At 30.3% G+C, this 20,903-nt stretch overlaps 1 protein-coding gene across 1 annotated transcript in view; it reads right to left on the reverse strand.

The window, feature by feature from the left end:
* The window catches only part of LOC106457445 (unconventional myosin-X-like), a 71,416-nt gene that overhangs the window by 20,933 nt on the left and 29,580 nt on the right, over positions 1-20,903 (reverse strand). The window contains exons 15-31 of the mRNA XM_022383390.1: positions 18,462-18,660; positions 17,576-17,908; positions 16,742-16,839; positions 16,149-16,449; positions 15,207-15,431; positions 14,014-14,148; positions 12,363-12,521; positions 11,749-11,819; positions 8,376-8,565; positions 5,588-5,685; positions 4,405-4,495; positions 3,757-3,877; positions 2,752-3,029; positions 1,503-1,636; positions 1,149-1,339; positions 542-673; positions 174-340 (exon numbers count right to left, since the gene is read on the reverse strand). Of these exons, the coding sequence (XP_022239098.1) occupies positions 174-340; positions 542-673; positions 1,149-1,339; positions 1,503-1,636; positions 2,752-3,029; positions 3,757-3,877; positions 4,405-4,495; positions 5,588-5,685; positions 8,376-8,565; positions 11,749-11,819; positions 12,363-12,521; positions 14,014-14,148; positions 15,207-15,431; positions 16,149-16,449; positions 16,742-16,839; positions 17,576-17,908; positions 18,462-18,660 (2,923 nt within the window). The remainder of the gene's footprint in view (positions 1-173; positions 341-541; positions 674-1,148; positions 1,340-1,502; positions 1,637-2,751; positions 3,030-3,756; positions 3,878-4,404; positions 4,496-5,587; positions 5,686-8,375; positions 8,566-11,748; positions 11,820-12,362; positions 12,522-14,013; positions 14,149-15,206; positions 15,432-16,148; positions 16,450-16,741; positions 16,840-17,575; positions 17,909-18,461; positions 18,661-20,903) is intronic.

Genomic DNA, 20,903 nt, shown 5'->3' on the forward strand with positions numbered 1-20,903 from the left:
TTTTTCACAATCAGCTTTGATAATACAATGGGAAGAATAAGGACAAAAGCTTAGAAAGAAACTGTTATCGCTAATTAGCATATAAAAACTACCACTTAAACTAATCTTTAGAAGTTTTCATAAACCTCTGAATGTTAGGTAACATATCTAAGCACTTTGAAACATGTTAATACCTTGATAGCAAACTGTGCAAACTGTCCTTCCTCTGTGATATCATCAATGGCACAGCGCCTCAGATGAGCTTGAAGATAACTCAGAATTCGTCTCTCTGTAGGAGCTACCAAACTGCATGCAAGGGCCATCAACTGCCAATGTCGAAGATTCACACGGCTGTTTGGATCTATATGAATAGAAAACATAAGTTTCTTAAAGTAACTAGTGTTGTATCTGCCTGTATATTTAAAAATGTATACATATACCATCCTATTCAAACTGCTTCAACTTTTAACAATATGTTTTATAAGTCATTAAAACGAAATTATTTATTATTTGTACAAGAGAAAATTCAACAAAAATTACAAAAACAAAGCTTTAAATTTACCTGGATGATCAGTTGTCTGCTTGATCAACTGAAGAAACAGTTCATTTAAGAGTATTTCTTTTTTCATACAGTTACCAAGTATTAACTGTGACAGCTGTGCTGGATCTGCCTTTCCTTTCCATTCTGTAGTCTCTAAGTCAGGAAAGAACAAGCAGAATAAAATGTTGTACTACTTAATGAAAATATAAAGTATACAAGCACTAACACCCATTGTGAGGTATCTTCTCTACCTTTATTCAATTACTTTTTAAGTCATTAATTTTTTATTTTTGTGTGATAAAAATTATAAAGTTAATCATATATATAACACAGCCATTAATACTCTATTTACTGCATCAAATAAAATAATGTTGTTGTTTTTTATTTCTGCCAGTATATTAACAACCAAATGCTGAGAAGCATCTATCATTTTAAAATAATATATTTAGTTAATTGTAGTCTTCCGCAAAACCATCAACTGTTTTCACACCAGCAAGTCCAATTAAAGTATACAATTCATAAATGAAAGAATTATGTAAATCTTTATTTTAATCTTTTGATATCCTTTAAAGTAAACATCCTTTTTTTTAATCTCAGAAACATCTCAATACCTGGAAAAGGAACTTACCTTCCTCTAAAAGGCCAGAGTAAGCCAAAATAGAAGCAAAAACTCTTGTCGCTGCTACTTCCACTTCTTGGTCCGATATCACTAATAAACTATGTGGTAGTTGTATTTTAGTAAATGCCCAGTAACTATGGCGAAAAGAGTCTGTGTCACCAAATTCCTGGCGAAATTTTTCTAACTTGTTTCGGCTGATTCTGGTACAAAAAATAGTAATTGTTATCAAAGAACAAAATAAAAACTTTATGGAGAGAAGTAATAAATTTTTTTCTCACAAAATTTCATTCCTTCAGATCTGTGTTTCACACTGAAGTCCAATATGATCAATAAATATTTAATGAAACTAATGTTCTTAGATACCTTCGTAAAGTACTTCTGAAGATTCCAATATTTTCACATTGAGGCTTCCTCAACATTCCACTATCTACCAACGTGCGACGGCAATTGATGACATCATGATGTAATTTTTGTCTGTCTTCAAAAGTTAATTTCACCTGCAAGAAATACAAATTTAATATTACTTTTAATTCCTTTGAAATTATGCTATCAAAGGATAAATAACATAATTCATACAAGTTAATCCAGGATTCATATAGACATTATAAAAGAAATTTCTAGGTCCTTTTTTCAAGACCCATGTTTCTTATTTTTAAGGATTCCTGAATAATGCCACTTAATTTTAAACTTCTATTTTACTGGCATTTGTGTCCAACATGCATGCCTGCCAGTAGAACCTTCAACAGTCTCAAGTCTCCATAGGCATAAGATTCACAATGACTAACACAATATGTAATGAAAGGCAGCATGCAGATTGCAACAGTTAGATTTATAGGTATTAAACCAAGTCATGACAAAGATAGCATATGTGATTAAACTTTGTCCCACATGTTTTGCTTAGATATTTCAAATACGTCCAGTAAAAACAAATTAGTGCTTTTAAATCTGTTATCTATACACTATATCCCCTACTTTCACATATGATTAGTAAACCCCTTTTGCCACGTTAACAAGTAACTGAATGATACTTACTCTCTTTCTCCCTGTAGAAGACTTTTGCCATGTTAACAAGTAACTGAATGATACTTACTCTCTTTCTCCCTGTAGAAGACTTTTGCCACGTTAACAAGTAACTGAATGATACTTACTCTCTTTCTCCCTGTAGAAGACTTTTGCCATGTTAACAAGTAACTGAACGATACTTACTCTCTTTCCCCCTGTACTAGACTTTTGCCACGTTAACAAGTAACTGGAAGATACTTAATCTCCTTTCCCCTGTAGTATACTTTTGCCACATTAACCAGTAACTGAATGATACTTACTCTCTTTCTCCCTGTACTAGACTTTTGCCATGTTAACAAGTAACTGGAAGATACTTACTCTCTTTCCCTCTGTAGTAGACTTTTGCCACATTAACCAGTAACTGGAAGATACTTAATCTCCTTCCCCCTGTAGTAGACTTTTGCCACATTAACAAGTAACTGGAAGATACTTAATCTCCTTCCCCCTGTAGTATACTTTTGACACATTAACCAGTAACTGGAAGATACTTAATCTCATTCCCCCTGTAGTAGACTTTTGCCACGTTAACAAGTAACTGGAAGATACTTACTCTCCTTCCTAGTTCATAAGTAGGTTTCAACCAACTGGCATGTGCTGGTGAATAACTAGCAATTAGGTTGGCTACTTCATATTTCTGGGAAGTTTCAAAACTGAAATATTTGTGTGTATCAGGGAGGCTCTTTAACAAACTAATGGAAATCATGTCATCACTTGGGTCCACCATGACTGAGTCAACATCACAGTAGCGGTATGCATTCAAGATATTCTTGTCCTCAGGGCTTACAATTAATATTCCCTCAGCATTCACACCTAACAACAACTGATGGCCTACAGAAAAAAAAAAGCTGTTAAAAACTCTGTAATATGATAAGCATTATGCAAAAATGGAAAAAACTTATTATGTTATTTTTTGTGTTATAAACAACAAAAAAGAACACCAGATCATAGAACTAACAATTATAGATGCAATACCTTTTATTCTGAAGGTATCAAAATTTTTTTTTTCACTACAAGTCATAGCATAAATTACATTAGAATTATGTTTGACTGGTAAAAAATTATGTTTGTCTCCCAAAATTACGTTACACTGCCAAAATGGTAATTTTTTCACTAATTTTGTAAGAAGTCATATGAATACACAGGCAAAAAATTCTCCTTAGAGAAATTTTATAACTAAGATTTTATCTACCCAAGGTTATTTTTAAACATGAAATTATATAAGACTCGAATATTTAAATGATTGTTTTAGAACAACAGAATAACTCTAATTATGTTATAAAAGACCAAAGATGAATTTCATCATTGAAGTGGAATACAAAATTAACTTTCAAAATATTGTGAGTACGCAAAAAAAAAAAGTCATTAAAACCACTGTAAGAAAAAAAGAAGAATTTAGTCATCAACAGTTTGGTCAAGCAAATATGAAGGTCATTTGGCTAAAATGTTGACCCCCCCTTCCTTTTAATACTTCTTCCCTACAGCAATCTTAACCATTTTATCATGTTTAAACTGTATTTATTTGTTATTCATGGCAATAATTAGTAATCAAGCTCACCATATGATAGGTATCCTTTGTAGACCACTCGAAATAGAGCAGTTCCATAGAGAGGATATTGCATAACCACTGACAGATACCAAACTCTAGCTACCAACTCAGACTTTCCACTACCATATACCTATAGAAAAATAAAAAAAAAGATACTGGAAGTTTATATTTGATTGGAATTCTTGGTTGATCAACTCCAGTTTGAGGACACAAAAGAAAATTATATCTAATATTTAAAATTCAAAAACTAACAATTTAAAAATCATTACTTTGATTGCACTTCTTTCAAGGTTTTAAAATTGTAAAATACAAAACAAATCTCATTCCTGATATTATACTGTAAATTCAAAGTCAAGCTGTCTAACAGACATTCTAGTTTCAAAACTACAAATTACTACTGCAAAGTTATAAAAAATTCACAATTTTAAAAATTAATTATTTTAATACCTTTGGTTGCAATTTAAAATTACAATACAGAGTAAAACATTAACATATTTTTTCACTGAACTGTACTTGTACAGTTATACAGCTGATGAGCATTATTTATACATGTATGTATAAGCATGACATATCTTAAAAAATATTGTGTTTTGTTAAATGTTTTAAAAGCATGTCTTTTTAATACATGTGCTATATTTACACATACAAGCACAATACCTTGTGAGCTTCTGATATTTCTCTCATCCAGTCCACTTCCTTTTTAGCCTTACAAATTCGAGGACACAGATAATTTTCCACATCTGAATATCTAAGTTTTTCCCATAACAATTTTCAAAAGTAAACATTTGATGAAATACATTTAGTATTGAAATTTTGCATCATAAAATAAAAACAGAAGGGAAAATATACACAAGAATTATTATCTTACATATGTAAAATAAAGAACACAATAGGACAATTATCAACACATTTTTGTTTTAACAGAAACTATGAGTAACTTTTATAGAAAAGAGAAGATTACATCAGAGCTACTTAGATAAAGTATTTAAGATTTTCTATCCAACAGAAATACCATAAGTATGACTAATAAGAAATAAAATAGGCAATAGTAAACATGTTAAAATTGTTCTTAAGTGCTAATTAACATGTAATTAAGAGCCTAAAAAATACACACATTTTCAGCAAAATGTTACTGCAAGTCAAATCATTGTATCAAAATTTAATGCTAAGCTTTAACATAACATACAAGATATCATTTAACCATCAGCTTGATGATTACATATAAAGTATGTATCATGCAATGACTGTATTTGACTGTAAACATTGCCACAATCATCTGATGTTTTCAGTAGTTCTTCTTAAATACCATAATTTGATGTGTGCTAATTTAACTTTGAAATACCCTGAACATTAGGAATGAACTGTGACTCGTAACACAAACTTACAACTTAACTGAATAACAATGTTGTTATCACAATAACTGAATAACATTGTTGTAGAGGTTCTACAGTATATCATATTCGGTTTCAGTACCTCTTCCTGGAAGTTGCTTGTAAATTAAATACCTCTACAGATTTATCTTTTAATAACAAGAGTCACTCTCAAGACAGATATCTTACATGTGTACTACACTAGTTTTGTCATTGACACCTTAATACCATTTTTTATTGTTTTTGATCAATTATTTTTACACTTTATGGCATCTTTACCACAACAAGTTTGTGTATTTTGCCTTCTACCAACTAGATATAATAGCAAATGCTCTTATAGTATAGTTGAAAATATATTTGTAGGCAATAATAGCAGTATTTGTTAACTCAACCATCTTTAGAGATATTTTTAGTTTTGAAAAAAATCATTTCCTGCTTCAGATATTTATAGTATCATAGCTAATATTCACCTTTCTAGTTTTCCTATCTGCGGTTCACCAACTGCCACTTGGGCTTGAAGACCAGCTAACTGAAGGGCTATTCTCTCAGTAACAGGAAACTCATCTGCCTATACAAATTACAATACAATTTTGACTTACAATTTACCTACAGAAATAAAAATTGACATTTACATAATCTGGTGCTGAGTTAAATAACTGGGAACCTATGATGTGGTTATGTACTGAGAAAGGAACACTGTTAAGTCACTTCTTCATGGAAACAACAGTGTAGGAAACTTAATGGCTTAGGTGGACTATAGGCTGATTAAAATTTGAAGTTTTCACGTGTGAGTGATCAGAGGCTTAGATATCTGAAAACATACATTAAATTCCTTTAGAAATCATGAAAAATCCAATGTGCATAGAGAATCATTCTGTGTAAAAGAAACCAAGAAAGCTCCAGGTCAGTAGTTCACTCAACATGCTGAACAACAAAAGAAACTTAAGTAACCCATTTTACCTTATTTTGATATCAACGTCATGTCTTAACTTTCTTATTACACCTATAACAACTTGCTACACCTGTCCTTCCTCATATTAGAACCATGAACCCCTAATTGTTGGAGAGATTGAATGACTGTGTGTCAAGTTTGTCTTTGAATTATAAGTTTTAAGCAATAAAAAGTAAGTTGTCATAGAAATAAATAATCAATCAAGATAGATTAAGATCAAACTATTAATCCTGCAGAAGTCATGTAAGTACACTGTATTTATAAACTTTTCATTGTAATCTTGAAGAGAGAGATAAAGGATTCAAGTACAGACATCATTCATTTAATGTAGACCTTCAATCATCAACATTCAAATTCTGTATGTAAAACTGCTTTCAATATTCTTTATTGATCTTTGTTATGGTAACAAGTTAATGAAATGTCTCAAAAAAAGACTAGTCATATTTTTAAATACTTAATTTCTTTGCTAGCTCTATAAGTATACCAGAAGAGGAGTGAACATTTTGTCTGTTACAGGTTTTAACAATCATGTTCTTTGATCAGTATAAGAGTTTATTATGCTAACAAGATTGTAACTCCCAAAGACCTAGGTAACACCATATTTATATTATTCAAATATCAGACAATATATATACTCTACACATTCAATAAATTGTTCTGAATATAAATAGGGTTCAAGCAAGACTGAGAATTATAACCCATCCAATGTGAACAATAATACTGAGCTAATGGCTTCATGCAGCAGCTTAATGCAGATAAAGTATACTTTTACTATGATGCAGTTTGAAGTGTTTAAAAATACTTACACTCATATTATCTTAACAGAATAATTTCAAGTAAGACTTCAGGTACTGTAACTTATTCAATATATATATAGGAGCTTCTTCAGCAAAGGCTACGCTACTATACACCCTTCTTTGTTGGATACATGCATAAGGTCAGTCACAAGTAAATTGTTCAATACATTTCCAGTCATATTGCAGTGTGGTACTTAAACCCTTTTCTACTTGGTGTTTTGAATTATTGAAATGGCAAAATAATGACATCAATTTGCAAAAATTGTGTAATCTATCCTATCAGACAAGCTACAAGTATGACTAAAATAAAATGTTGAGATTTTAGATTTGCTTTTGAATGTAAATTTTATTAACATTTAGATGAAGTAATTTAAAAAAAATTGAAATTGCTAGCCCTAAATTTCGATTTTTTTTCCTTCTGTTGTAATAATTATTAAAAAATTGGAAATTTAACAACTTTCACCTGCTCACATACAACTTGTCAGTGGACAAAAGTAATTTCCAAGATTTTGAAGCTGACAAACTCGTAAATATATTGTGTGAAACCTGGGATTATTTTCTCAAAATCTATTTACCACAGAGCTCCCTTCCTTCCTTGTGTATTTACATTAGATTGTAAAACATAAAATTTCGTACAATGTTTTGAGGACATATGAGGCCAAGTGGCACTCACAGTTTTCTATTGATTGTAAACCACAGAAAGATAATAACTTATTCAACTAATTTTTCTCCATGTTTCTTTATTTTACTGAAGTAATTGTCTTGACACTTAAATTTCTTTTTACAAGAACTCACAAGTTGATCAACACTATGATCATATTTTGCCCTTTTTTGAACACATGTACATAAATTAGTAAAAGGAGGACTAGATGTGTTTTATATGTAAAACAGAGTGCGATAAATACTATCTATTTATTGGTTTTAATACTTCAGATGATTTTTTTTGCACCACTTCTTTCAACAAAATGGCCTAGCTCATCATTAAGCTCATCAATAGTTACATGACTGATGTATAATGGCATACTAAATGTTAAATAGTAGTTTTTATATTTCAAATCATCTGTGTACCAAAAAAAATTTATATATATAATTTAAAACGTCCCATAATTATCATTCTATGTGTTTTAAGTGTCTATGTTTACAAATATGGTGACTTTTATGATTTATTGGTTTTTATTAATGCAAGATCAAAGGTGGCATTATATCCACCAACAAGCTGTAAAGGGTTAAAAGGCAATTCTGAGTCATTCAAATTACTTGTTTCTTAATTCCACTCTAAGATATACTTAATTTTATACAATACATAACTTGACATATCCTAAGCAATATTATTGTTGCATCTTCCAACAAAGTATATAAAGTAAATTATCTAACTTATAATTTCATTGCATTGAAACATTTGTAAAAATAAGACTGTCTCATACTAAATGCTTCATATTCAAGTTGTAATACAGAAAATAAACCTTCTATAACCCAATCAGCATATGTGTTTTCAAGAAGTTATCATACCTTTACAACTCCATACACAGCCTGAGCATAGAGAAGACTAACTTCAACTGGGTCTTGCGGTATCTCCCTAGAGGAGCGAAATAACCTTTTACGAAACAAAAACTGACATTCACCACTTCCAAGAGCTTCCTTTGGTCCCTTCCTTGACAAAGTTGTGTACTTTGTCAATGTAGCTGATGTTCTACGACATCTAAAAATAATATAAAAAAATAACTTTTTCTTTATGCATTTAAACACCTTAAAAAAAAGTAAAAAATTTTAATTCTACCTTTTATTATGGCTCCCCAGTGGCACAGCGGTATGTCTGCAGACTAACAATGCTAGAATCCGGGTTTTGATACCTGTGGTGGGCTGAGCACAGACAGCCCATTGTGAAGCTTTGTGCTTAATTACAAACAAACCTTTTATTATTTTCTTTCAATGTTTCCTGTAAAACTAGAAGCTCACTGAACATAATAAAAACAAACCATACCTAAAGGGTATAAAAATAATCTCAAAAAATCAGCAGACTCCATTAGCTTAGATTCGTCAAAATCAAAAATAGTAAGAACAGTATATTTAATTAGCTTTACTCATTACCAAGTTGATTTCTAGTTATGGTCTACATACACAGTTCACATTGATCAGAAATTAATATAAATGAGCCCTCTAAATATTGTTCACAGATTTTTTAACATGACTTAATACTCAGACTGTTATATTTACTCAAAATTCAAAGCTATGTCTTGATATCACACTGTATTTTCAAGTATTCACATGGTATGATTTAAAACTTGTAAAATATTTCAATAAAATGAATATTTACTTTTTATATCTGTTAACTATACCACACTTTATAAATCATTCTTGAAGTAGTTAACACAAATAATAAAATTAGGCTATAAAATACAGTATCAATATTTTAAATTAGAAAGTTAACATACTACTGAATAAAAATGATGTTTATAACCAGGGATGAAATTCTCAAAAAAGAAAAAAGTAAAGAAAAAAAAATGTAAACAACGACAAGGCAGCTCAAATAAATCCCGGTATTAATACCACCTTAAAAAACAAGTGAGCACCTGCAGAATTTCAATCCTGTTTATAACAATCTCTCTTAATTGATGTTTTCAGATAAATGTTCAATAAAATAAACTTCCACTGCTTAACTGCAAATTACTTTACCATTTATATTTCTGATGTTACTGATACTTTTTACAAGGTTTTAAAAAATAATGTACAGTTCTAAAGAATAGGAATTTACACAAGTTACTTTTTCTATTAATCAGATGGTAATGCCTAAGTCATTTTACCTGCTGTTGATCATTAAAAGAAAAAGTGCTGGTAGACATTATTTTAGTACTTATCTATTTGTTATGAAAAGTAAATTGATCTTATTTGTCTATCATTCAATATAAACACATTATCATAATTCATTCTGTAAACTCATTATCAATAAAGCTTCATTCATGAAATATTTTTATTGCTGTGATGTTTTTAACATTTTAAATGTAATATATGGGGAGCCGAGGTTCCAATTCACTTTCATATGTTTCAAGCGAAAAACTGAAGAGGTGTTTGCTTGAATATTTTTACAGTTTTTATAGTCTTTTCTTAAATGATAGACATCATTTGTTTTCAGCCACTATAACTAGATATTTGAAATATGTACAAAGTCTGTGCATTTGATACTAAGAAAACTAAAAACAATTTAATTGTTTCAGAATAACTTGAACTCTTTATAATGAACTTGTTAACAGTTATGTATTTATCAGATCACAATATAAACTTAAATCAAGTATCATATGTTATAATTTAAAGTTCCACACTGTGAGATGTAACAGTTTTCTCAAGTCAGATTGATTGAAAAAGCTGCTATGAACAAAATAATTCTGAATTATGTCTTAGGAATTTTCAGACAAAAATGAGAAACCCTAAAACATGAACACTTTAGATATGATGACCTTTCTTCATCAGAGGTAAACTGGGAATGTTCAAATATTTAACATGATGCAAATCCAACAGTTCTAGAAAACATAATGATAATAATAATTAAAACCAGGGTGAGCAGCCGAGTAGTTCATTCCAGAAAAACAAAAAGGCCATGTAATAAAGTATTACACATGTAAAATGGAACCATTGGTTTCAAAGTGACATATCCTTGAAATTAAAATATATGTATCTCACATGCACTTTATTTTTTGTAGTTTTCAATACATCTCTTCAGACAAAAAAATACCACAATCAGGAGTTGAGAATACTTCTATTATTGCAAATTCTGTGCAAACAGATTGTAACACTAGCATAGATTTTAAGCAGAGCTATGACTCAAAGTCTGTTAATAATTCATCTAAGCCATGTGCCTGAACAAACAGGATTCAGTCATTCTTTTCCTTGTACAGCTGTATATAATGGAATGTAACAAAATTAAACTGAAATGATGCTCGTATATGGATTTTGTAAGAAAACCAATTAAGCCTCCTGTAGATCTTAATAGTGTGGAAAAGTGCTTCATAAGTAATATAACAATGTAAGTGAAAAATGTTTACCATTTTTTAAAATTCAAAACTAACAATGTGTCATAACAACAGGTTACAAAAATATTACATTGTAGTCAAAAAAAAAGATGAGAAAACAAAATAAAAGATTACTAATGGTATAATTACTGGGACTATTATTCGCATCTTAAGAGAATATTAGTCTGAATAATTATACCATTAGTAATACTAACACCTCATCTCAATCATTCTGCAAAACTCAAAATAAAAAATTTTCTGTTGAAGCTAGACAAAGCAGAATAGATAAAGATGATAAGTTAAATGTGTCAGAAGAAACCTTATAAAATAAATGAACACTTGAAGTATAATTCTACATTAAAAAAACAGGATGAATTAAATAATAAAACAAAATAGAAGTAGATTCCATGAACTACTGTAGGTGGTGTGGCATGACAACATCCATTAAATTTAGTATGAGAGAAGTCCCATTACTGATAAAGAAACCTGAAGTAAGTTAACAGATGGGCAACATCATTTGAAGCATGAGGTGATGGTCAAAGATTAAGATTATAGAAACAATGAGAGGATAAACGGAAACATTTATTAAGATAACATCACAATCTGTTTCATAAATTAATAAGATAGGTAGTATTCTTCACATTTATACAGGAAAGATACTGACATCTATAAGGTAGTCAAAACTTAGCCTGATGAAACTAAATTTTAAAAGTAATTTTTAAAACTACAATTAAAAAAAAACTGAACGTACAACACCAGTTTCAGAAGCAAGAAACTGTTTCTTTTATTAAAGTTATATTTTTTATATCTTGTTCATAAAAGTTTCTCTTTCCAATAGTAGAATTTAAAAAATATCTGGCAAAAATAAAAAATCTTACATTTCCCACTGATAAATTATGTCAGCCAGGTATTCGTAGCCTTTTACAACCCTCTCACCTTCAGGAGTCACCTAGAAGAAAATATCAATTATACATCAATAATATAGGTAATAATGTATTCGAAAACATTGTACTCATTAAATCTTTTAATTTCTTACACTAGTAATAATTAATAAATAAACTAAAAAGTTCAAAACAATTATATTTCCTAAACAAAGAAAAAAAGAACAAAATCATTAGACTGTTTAATATTTGGACTTAGAATTTAGAGTACAAACCAGTTTCTCCAAAACATAAAAGTCTGTATTTATTGACAACCAACAGAATAAAAACTCAAAAACGATTATACATGACTACTAATGATTTCAGGCAATTATATATTAAATATGCAATATTGTTTGTAGATATAATTTTTCTAGACCTGTAATTTTTAGAATTAAACATAAAAATCATTCAAAAGACTTTCTGCATTGAAACAGGAGTAAACAACATACTTCTTCATTAAAGCTGATTAATGTGAATTTAAATATTATTGTATAATCTTTATGTTTATACATTTTGCAGTCTTGATATACTAAAAACTTTTTATTTCATTTACGAATGTTATAGCTTACTTCATATAAAGCCCATCCATCTAATGACCTCAGACCAATCTTAAAAGCTAATCTTTGCATAGCATCAGTAGCAGTATCTGAAGGGTGTAGGTCTATAGCTTTTGTCCTCCCATCCATAAAGTAAAACCGGCACACTAGGTGATCCATGTTTCTTACAGCCTGTAAAATCAATTAATAAAAATTTGTCAAAGTAACAGGCATCTTTCAGTTAGTATAATCAATATAACTCTGTGTTTTTGGTTTGCACTCTTGTACTAGAGAAAGGCCCAGTTACTGAAATATTCCATTAATGTTTAATATTTTATAAATTAAGCGTTTTGAAAGAAAAATATAGGCCCGAAGATGGCTATATAGTCCTATTTTTACATTGAACTTTCTTCCACACTCTGGGCACTATAAGTCACCATGAAGTGGAGACTTGTTATTGTAGTTTCCTCAAGGCTCTTTTTTCTTTAATTTCTTGATTTTGCAGTGATTCAAATGCAGCAGTAGGTATACAGGTAAATGACCACCATCATGCACTATACTGTGCTTTTTTTACTTACACCTTGCAGCAGGTATACCACACTTCTTATGATTGGTCTTACGTAATTTGGAAAATGCAATGGCACCTGCACGTGATTTTGAATATAGTGAGGGAGATTTGTGCAGAGTTCAAACTCGCTCTCTTAGCCTCTTTCATCTGTTTTTCCGTGGCAAGACAGCCAAGATGACTGGATGTGAATAATTATAAAATAATGAAGGCTTAAATCCTTGAAGTTGAAACAGAAGACAATATTACCCTATACCTGTCCTTTAACGACCTATGTATTATCAGGAGTAAGAGAAGCTAATAACAGGGCTGCACACTCGACTGAAAAATTTACAATTATTTTTATACAAGCTGCAATGAAAATAGTTCTGAACAAAAGAAAGTTTTCTGCGAGAATGAAACTGATAAGCATATCCTCACCCCCATTTTTGTCAGCAGATTTACACCACGCTCAGGAAAGACCCCTGATCATGATAACATTTCCACCTTAAGTCAGAAAATGTTCATCCATGTAAATAAAACAGAAGTACGTTTGACCGTTCAGGTTGAAAGGGCTATGGCATTATGATAGGTTGAGTTGAAAAAAAATCATATTTAAAGATAAAGTAAAAATAATTTAGTAAAAGTAATGAATAAAAGGTTACAATATGACTGAACATCAAGTCTTGACTCCTTTAGGGCAAAAGTGAATCTGCTCTATCTGAAGACAGAAAGAAATCTGTCTGAAAACTACCAAGACTATGTTCAAAAACTCTACAGCCAACTATCCAGAAAACTAAATAACAAGAACTAAGAAGTATTGCACTGTGTGATTGTCATGAAGTGGTCCTCCATACACAAGATCAAAAAGAATAAAACTTGAAAGCTCCTTGTCCAGCCTTGCTACAGAAAGTAACACTTCAGGCTCAATTTAACATATGATCTTAACTGGATTTAGCATCTATGAAATATATATACAAGAGGAAAGCAAGGTATACAGTATTTGCATATTATAATGTCTAAAAATACAAATTATTAAATTTTTTATACAGTTTGTATTTCCGTAAAAAAAATCTTTAATACATGAACAGACTTTATAAACAAGGTTGAGTTGTAGCACATTCTTTAAGCTATACTCACACAAATCTCCAAGGACGATGGTGGCATCTTTCGTACTGTAACCTTCGTACTGCGCAGGTTATCAATGCACCATTGAGCATATCTTGCTATGCTTGGGTCACCCGGAAGATTCTTTCTTAAAAAACAGTAGAAGTACTGGGAAAGAAACAATTAATAATTTTCATATTGAAAAAATTGAACTAGCTCGTTTAATTTCATACCAAAAACAAATCTTTCTAGAAAACAAAAAATCACAGAGGGCAATAAAAATAACTAGAAATTTAGATTATTTTCAAATGTGAATAAAAAAAGTCAACCAGATGTACTCATCTAATTGAAAATGGCATAAATGTTTCTTAATTTACTAACTATAGATAAGTTAAGCTCAAGAACTTATCTTTATAACAAGACAAACTTACTTAACTCAGTTTAATAAAAATTGTGCAAAATTTTCAGATATGGCAAAATGTTTTTATAGTGGTTTGATGTATATCTCTCACTAAAAATACATATTATTTTTACATGCATATTTAGATTATGTTGTAGGGTGATGCAAAAGTGAAAAACTTGCAAATTAATTCTGAGTTCTGCCCTTACTATGATTTTTTCAAGTTCTATTTGTATGATCACTTACTACCTATTTGTTTTGTTACAATAACTGGTTACAGTGTCATTAACATTGCAAGACTGTAAGTTATCTTCTTGCAACATTGTATTATGATATCAACAGTGCATTTTTCAAATAGCTATAAAGGCAGAACTTGAAAATATCATATGATGCACAACTTTTGCACCAGCCTATACATTGGAATCACTAACACCAACAAAATTTTGTAAAATTTGGTTTGAAAATTATTATTTCTAACTATTGAAATATTCTTCCTGAGAGAAAGCAGCATTATTACTTATATGGTTAATCTTTGTATCATTATCATCTATCTTAAAACTAGGTTCATGTACAGGGCAGGAAAAAAGTTACTACAGTTTGTATATTTGGCATTATATGGTTGATACTAAAGGAAATACTATGAAGACAATTGAACCAATTTAATTATTGTTGTTTCAGAGTAAGATGTTAAAAATTAAACTATGTTGTAGTTGAACCTGTATTATTACTTTTTCCTCATCCTGTACATTAACCACAATAATTCTGTTGAAATACCAAAGGTCTTATTAGATAAAAACATCACAGACTATCAACTTAGAAACGTTACTTTAGCAAATGTCTTGCTAGGGTAGAAGGCAACAACACAGAGACACACAAGAATCCAAGCTCGAAGAGTGGCTTCTCTACAAGGATTATTAGTTGACTGACGGACTAACTGGACAAGAATTTCATCCCTTAGTTCTTCACGGTCAATTCCATAACCAATTATGCTCTGTATAATCTGTACTTCTCCTTCTGGTTTCAGATCCCCTCGCAAATATTTACAAAGATCCTGAGAACAAACCACAATGATTAGAATTCTCAGAAGCACAAGGCAGAACATAAAATGAATTGGTATGGAGCTTCAAAATTTGAAACTTCTCAAGTTTGTATTTGTTATTATTATTTTGTTATAACGTAGATAATGAAATTTGGTTAAAATAACTAAAGAGAACTAAATTTTACTTATCAACAAGTAAAAGAGTAATGCATTGTGCTTTCATCAATTTGAGCATTATGAAAGACCTTGTCTTTCTGTAAATGTTAGAAATTATGTTAAGATATGACAAGCAATCATGAATTAGACTACTGGCATACATTTCATAATTCCATAACCATTCTTTGTACTATTATCTAACCCTAACATCTAGTATGCGAGAAACAATCTTATTCTGCACAAGTTACAAAATCATTCAGTCAGAGGCACGTGTTCTTCTAAATATGAATCACAGAGTTTCAAATTTTTGTAATTAAACAAAATATATAGGAAGTGTTATACAGATTTATTTAACTACCATAAAAAGGTTATAGTGATTGAAATGAACCAGTCTCTTTGGACTTGGCCTGACAGAATTTATGGTGTACGATGACCATGCAGCCCAGAAATGTCAAACTTAATAATTGTTCATCTAATTAATGAAATAATTATATTCAGCTTTTCCCAATTACTACATTGTGAATTAAAATAACAGTATTTAGTTTATCACTTTTTATCCATAAAAACTCTCACCTTGAATATTGAACAAGCAATAGAAATATTTTCTGGGTCATGTATCTGAACATGTGAGGTAGGGATGGTACTATTGCGAGTATAGGTCACCATTTCATACTTTGGCATTAAGTCTCCAGAAGACTTACGTCGCCAATTCAGAGTTCGCATCACTGTACCACCAACACCACGCTCATGAAAATTAAAATACTTTTCAGCAAATTCAATCATATCAAAATGGTATTGGTCAATTTCATCATCCCATCTTCCTTGTTCTTCTGCTTCTATTTCATTTAATCTTTTCTCAACACGTTGTTTTCTCCTGAAAGTAATATTACGAAGTTTTGGTATAGTTAATAGTAGTGTTTTATAACTCCTCCCCAAAGGACAAAAAATAAAAAAATGGTACTTTCATTAATATTTCCTTATTTCAATTTTATAACTAAACAAAAGCATTACCAACATGTACCATTAACCTAGTCTTATTGAGCTCATATAAATAAATTCATCATGCTGTTTAGTTGTTTCTTCTTGAAATAGAACCTTTCAACTGAGAATGAATAATAATAATTTAAGCACTCTCATTTGACAACAAAGATTACTGCCACTTGTACCTGATTTCTCTCCCTTGATCTTCCACATCTATGTCATTAAAAGAACGTTTGATACCAGTAGTTTTTTGCTGACCCCTCATGTCACACACTTGTAGCTCCTATAATAGTGAAAAGTGATGCCAATGTTCATTCATGCATATTTAATGTTAAAGAGAAAGCACTAAGTAAAAAAATATATCATTTTTGGGGAATGCATGTAAGAGGAGAATTTAAATTCCTGTTTTAAAGTTCCTAAAATTTTACTTACAATTTATAATAAAAAATGTTTTTCAACAAAACACCAGGTGATTGCTAATTTTCCGAGTGAAAAAGTATGACACAAAATCACGTACACAATAAAAAATGCACTTGCATGTACAGTATCAACTTTTATGAACATCTGACATGTTGAAAAATTAGAATAAGGTATTATATACACCTGGCAATATAATTCTGGCTTTCTTAAAAGACTAAATTAGCCTATACTAAATTTATATTCTACTGTTTTGGATACAAGTTTTATGACACAATTAGCAACATTACTGATTTATAAAATTTCTATAATGTGTGCTTCAGAAGAGCATCTTATTGTCAAAAAATAAGAAATCATAACACTGACTCAAGGTAGAAATACTTTACAAGGGAACTGTATATATCTCTAAAAGAAGACATGTAGCCAGAATTATTTTTTTAAATAATCTACAGATTCTAACAAAGGTAAATTTTAGAAGGTTTTCATTTAGTTTACTGGTTGATATCTGTGAAAACATTAATATATAATATTTTCTAAACATTACTATTGAAGGTAGCAATTAAATATCTTGAATAATAAAAAACAAAACTGCAGCTGCTTACGGTAACTGGCCTTGCTAAGCGCCAGTCATCCTGACTCCCTGTAGATAATGTTGGTGATGCAGGAGCGGACAACCCTGTACTCTTGCCATTAACCAGATCAGGTGAAAGAAGTTGTTGGTGGACTTCCCCATTCACTATACTTTCCCCAGCAGTGGGTGCTGGTGGAGGTAGTGGGGAAGGTGAAAGCTGTTCTCTGCTAGTAGATATATCAACAGGCAAAGCTTGTTCTGGAGATTGACTAGTGGAAACATCTGGACTGGGAGGTGGAAGAGGACTAGGACTAGGAGATGTTCTAGGAGAAGGAGCATTTTCCTGTTGCACTTTAGTTGAATGCTGGAAAATACACAATTCTATAAAATTAGAACAATGTATATAGGGTATTTTTTGCATATCTCAACTTTGGATAACCAAACAAAATTGTATATATACTCTTTTCATACAGAATGAGCATAAAATATACAAATGCATTAGATAATTCCCTTTTAGACCAAATAAAATCTCACATTGTTGCAAGTAGCATTGGTCAAAATGAGAGTTTCTAGTTGTCACCATATATCAAGATTACAAGCAAACATTGTATAAGATATTCTCAGATACAGTCATAAAAAATGTCTATTTTTAATTGTTATTGTTTTATATTATTTTGTTTTAAATCATATAATAAAATTTCTGGGCAGATGACAAAAGAATATATGGGAAAAGTATCTGACATATAATGCACAGAGCTTTACAGCAAAAATACCTATTTTTACCAAAAACCTGTAAAAATCACTAGATGGAAATAGTAGTAATAATCATGTTTTTCTTCCTTGTAAAACATAACATTTTCGAAATTTGATGCTTACAGCCTAGAAGTAGACACATAAGTGAAATAACGATAAAGTACCTCATTTAGATCTTTCAATAAGGCATCCATTTGTTCACCTATTTCTGCTACAATATCTTCCATATTAGCACGGCTTTCCTGAACCTCACTAAGGAATGAAAACATTTCATCGAGGTCCATACATTCTGATGCCTCTTGAGCACGTCGAACATTTTTTTCTACCAAACTAGCAATAGCTGCAAGTTCTTCCTGTGTGACTCTATAGGAGCACAAAAATATTAAACACATGTTAAAACTTTTGCAAGTTATGTTACAGTTTTTGCTATCCAATAAATTAAATTTATAATACTTATGTCAACTATTAGGTTAAATAGTAGAAACTTACTAAAATTAATAAAACTGATAATCTAAAAAAATTAAATGTATGTACACTGACTATATTCCAGAAACTTTTCCAGACCTGGGAGTTAAATGCAGTTGCATAGATAGAAAGAAATTTAGAGGTTAAAGCAAACAGTTATAAATCCACCTGCTGAAAGTAGAATTATAGGTGTAAAAGTAATAAAAAAGCAAGTTTCAATTTTCAATAATTTCTTAATTGTACCTTATTTTTTACTAATGATTTTAATTCAAAAATACCACACTTTAAGACTAATCTTAATTGCATTGTTAAACTCACTAACATTCACCTATTTTTTCTTTATTTCTTATACTAGCACCACTTTACATTTATTCAATATTAAAGGAAAATTGCTGCAACCTATAACGAGACAACATTCTGTGTAATTAAAAAATAAGGTTATTTAATTTTATCTTTATTTTTTATTTCAAAATATTTTATTTAGAAACTTCACCTGTAAATTTGGCATGATTCCCTTTTTAAGAGACCTGTAATATTTCTAGCTTTGTTTTGCATGAATAATATACATTAATGGCAATAGAATATGGCTTCAATTTTCTCTAAAGTTCATGTTTTATGAACAATGTTTGATATCAGGAACTTACAACAAATAAATGATTGCATTAATAGGTCAACTATCCACTACTAAGAGAATCATATATTACTTGTCCATGATAGATGGTATACAATACAATTACAAAAATAGCAAATGCAACTGACACTGATTTTCAACAATATGTTATAATCAAGATCTTTACAAATGAGGGGCACTCGGGGTGTTTTACCCATCAAACAATGCTATCATCAGAATCCTGGCACAGAAGATGTTCTATTGGAACATAGTCATGCCACATCCTATATTGCTCATTATGTAATGACTGTAGTTGAGACACAAATTAACACTCCATTGGAGCACATCAGTTAGATGAAATATGGTATGAATATGGCTTATAAGAAATAAAATTGCTTTTTTTTTATTTGACTCTCCATACTCTATTGAATTACGGTACTCATTTTCTCACCATGAAGCCACAACAGCAAACACTGAGAAAACTATTGTAAAAGAAGTTGTATATTCTGAAGGATAGTCATGTATAATTCATTACTTGTTAGGGTAACCGTCCACACCCTATTTTATCTATGGTTAATTTAAAGATATGGTAAATTTAATACGTATCTAAGCAGCTTAATATATGTTAAAAATATTGGAAGTAATTTGATATAAACAACAACAACAAATTATAATTACGTTAAGCAAGAAATACCTATTCAACTTACACTCGTTCCTTTACACTTTGCAAGCTATTACAAAAAACAAAACAAAAAACATTTAGACAAGAAGAAATGAGCACTACATGTAAAACTATATGTGGAATAAAATTACAGCCCGAAAGAGGTCCATTAATAAACACTAAATAAAAAAATATAGTATTAAAAAGACAGTAAACTAATCCAAACAGAAATGAAATATAAACACCATAGAAAGAATAAGAAAATATTTAGTAATAAAAGGGAAATATATGCTAAGTTTTGTAGCTATTGGTCAACATCTTTCATAGCATCTGAGAAATAGAAAAAGTATGGAATTTCTTGACCACAGATAGTTACCACCTTGTCCTTCTATCCACTATTCAGAAACCCTACTTACTTCACAACCAGTAAGTTATCAGATTCTTGACAAAATTTCTTATGTAGCAGTTTCACAACCAATAAACTGTCAAATTATTTACAAAATTTCTAACTTAGCAGTTCCACAACCAATAAACTGTCAAATTATCAACAGAAATTTCTAACTTAGCAGTTCCACAACCAATAAACTGTCAAATTCTTTACAAAATTTCTAACTTAGCAGTTCCACAAATAATAAACTGTTAAATTCTTTACAAAATTTCTAACGTAGCAGTTACACAACTAATAAACTAAGATTCTTGAGAAAATTTTCTTGATCAATTATTCCTTTTCTGATTATAGAGCCTTTTACCTGACACGGGTAAGTATATAAAAATCAGAATTAAACACAAACTAGTTGATATTAATCATGAGAGACCCAAAGTTGTCAGTATTAATTTTAACAGTGATGGTTTGAAATGTTTAAATTATTT

The sequence above is a fragment of the Limulus polyphemus genome, unplaced genomic scaffold, assembly GCF_000517525.1.
Source record: "Limulus polyphemus unplaced genomic scaffold, Limulus_polyphemus-2.1.2 Scaffold332, whole genome shotgun sequence".
Classification (NCBI taxonomy): Eukaryota; Metazoa; Arthropoda; class Merostomata; order Xiphosura; family Limulidae; genus Limulus; species Limulus polyphemus.